Source organism: Penaeus vannamei, chromosome 41 (assembly GCF_042767895.1).
Source record: "Penaeus vannamei isolate JL-2024 chromosome 41, ASM4276789v1, whole genome shotgun sequence".
NCBI lineage: Eukaryota > Metazoa > Arthropoda > Malacostraca > Decapoda > Penaeidae > Penaeus > Penaeus vannamei.
This window is the reverse complement of record NC_091589.1, coordinates 15,402,126-15,404,625: the sequence shown is the minus strand read 5'-3', so window position 1 is coordinate 15,404,625 and position 2,500 is coordinate 15,402,126. Positions and strand designations below refer to the sequence as shown.

Genomic DNA, 2,500 nt, shown 5'->3' with positions numbered 1-2,500 from the left:
TAGGTTAGGCCACAAGAATGAAAGTTCTTGTTTTGCGTCCAGACAAAAAATGAAAACTGGTGCGGCAATTTTCATTATTCATTATTAATTTCTACAAGCATTTAAAGCCTATGAATTGCCATTCTTTGCTGAAAAACAGCATAACTATCGAGCAACCCTAACTTCCCCTAACTATTTCCGTGCGTTCGTATGTGTATTCTTGCATGTAGGCCTACACATGTCATATCAGTGCATGAAAACCTCGCTGGGCTTGATACGGACTCCCCGCTTCGGAGCCAAGTCGCTGGTGATGGCAGTGCTGCAGGTGAGGTGCAAGATGTGTTTATTAGACGATTTGAATGCATGGGAGTAAAGCGTTTGATGTGTTGTGCGATTTTGGGGGGAATAATTAAATTTATTGAAAATAATGCTTTTAGGGGGCGGGCGGTGGACGCAAAATTAACTTTGATTCTCATGGCCCTAGTTTAGTTTGCCCGCAAGACTAAAAGATGCGGTGAATCTTTATGGGCCGTTTAATTGTGGTTCATGGTAGAACACAGGTTTATTTTTTTCCTAAAATATAAATATATATACATATATATATATATATATATATATATATATATATATATATATATATATACGTGTGTGTGTGTGTGTGTGTGTGTGTGTGTGTCTGTGTGTTCTGTTATTATTATTGATAATTTATACAAAATTGAATATTTGTAATTATTTTGAAATAAACATGTCTTAACTTTTCAAGAATACATGGGCTTTATAAAAATGTAAACCAGACCCATATATATATACATACATATGTCTATAAATATATACATCAGTTATATTTTCAAAATTGGAAACACTTCACAAAATGAAAATAACATATGTGGCGAAGGAAGGAATCTAAGCAATTCAAGCATAGCCTATGAATCAAATAGTAATAAACAGAAAATTAATGTGAACAAATAATAAACAATACAAAGAAATCGCAAAAATCCAACGAACGAATCAGTGAAAAAATCATAGCCCAGCGACCTCCCCCGAAGTGGCTCTGCAATGGTACACCATGCAAGGCACGTATATTGGACGAAGGAAGGAATAAAATAATTTAAACAAAACCTTTGAATCAAACAATAATAAATACATAGAATTAATCTGCCCAAATATATATATATATATATATATATATATATATATATATATATATATATATTGATTGATAGATAGATAGATAGATAGATAGATAGATAGATAGATAGATAGATAGATAGATAGATAGATAGATAGGTAGATAGATGGATGGATAGATAGATAGATAGATATAAACAAATCCAACATATCAAACGAATGAATTAAAGGAAAAAATGTCATAACCCTGCGACCTCACCCGAAGTGGTAGTGCAATGGTACACCATCCAAGACACATCAGACGAAGGAAGGAATCTGAACAATTTAAACATAACCTATGAATCAAATAGTAATAAATACAAAATTAATCTGCATAAAAGAATATACGATATAAGCATGTCTCCTAGGTGACATGAACTAATCTAGGTGAAAAAATATAACCCAGCGACCTCACCCAAAGCGGCAGTGCACCGGACACCGGGAAAAGCTAGATCAGTAGCAACTCGAGGAGGTCATGACGTCATATTTTGATGACGTCATACAAGTTGCCATTTTGTGTTTAGAAAAAGCACATATGACTTATTATTCATTTTGGCCTTATAAATTTTCACAAAGAATGGAAAATGAATGAATGAAAGGTATTTTAATTAATGTACATGTGGTATCCTGTACATTAAATAAAAAAAAACTTTCATTCATTCATTTTCCATTATTTTGAAAATTGAAAAGACCAAAATTAATAATAAACCCTGTTTGTTTTTTTTAAATCACAACTTTTGTGACGTCATCAAAATCTGACGCCATGACCTCCTCGAGTTGCTACTGATCTAGCCTTACCCATGATACACCGTCCAAAACATATATCAGTCGAAGGAAGGAATCTTTATAATTCGAACATATGATCAAACAGTAATACATAAAATCAACCTGCACAAAAAATAAACAATACAAATGTATCTGGCACGAATCATGGGGGGAAATATATATATAACCCAGCGACCTCACCGGAAGCAGTAGTGCAGTGGGACACCATCCAAGACACGACTTTAGGCCTATCGAAGAACCACTCTCTCACGGCCTTTCCAGGCCTCGAATTGCTGCTCAGTTCGGCCAGGTACGCTCTGTAGGTCTCGTCGGAGCGGTTGAGTATGCCGGGGCGACGGGAGCCGGGGCTTCCTGGGGAGATTGAGGCCTTGGTGTAAGGTAGGGGTGCTTGCGGGGGGAGGGGGAGGGGGATGGTGGGGGTAGGGGGTATGAAATTGTGCGTTTTAAATACGCATATGTTTATATGCGTAACTGTATATCTACGGATGTACGGATGCATATATGCACGTATGTATGCATGAAGACACATACACACAAATATATATACATATATAAACATATATGTATA

General features: G+C 35.8%; 1 protein-coding gene across 2 annotated transcripts in view; it reads right to left on the bottom strand.

Annotated features, from left to right (window-relative positions):
• LOC113809931 (alpha-(1,3)-fucosyltransferase C-like) overlaps nucleotides 1-2,500 on the bottom strand; it is a 38,013-nt gene that overhangs the window by 8,487 nt on the left and 27,026 nt on the right. For both annotated transcript variants that reach the window (XM_070118249.1, XM_070118250.1), the window contains exon 3: nucleotides 2,113-2,283. In XM_070118249.1, coding sequence (XP_069974350.1) covers nucleotides 2,113-2,283 — 171 coding nt within the window. The remainder of the gene's footprint in view (nucleotides 1-2,112; nucleotides 2,284-2,500) is intronic.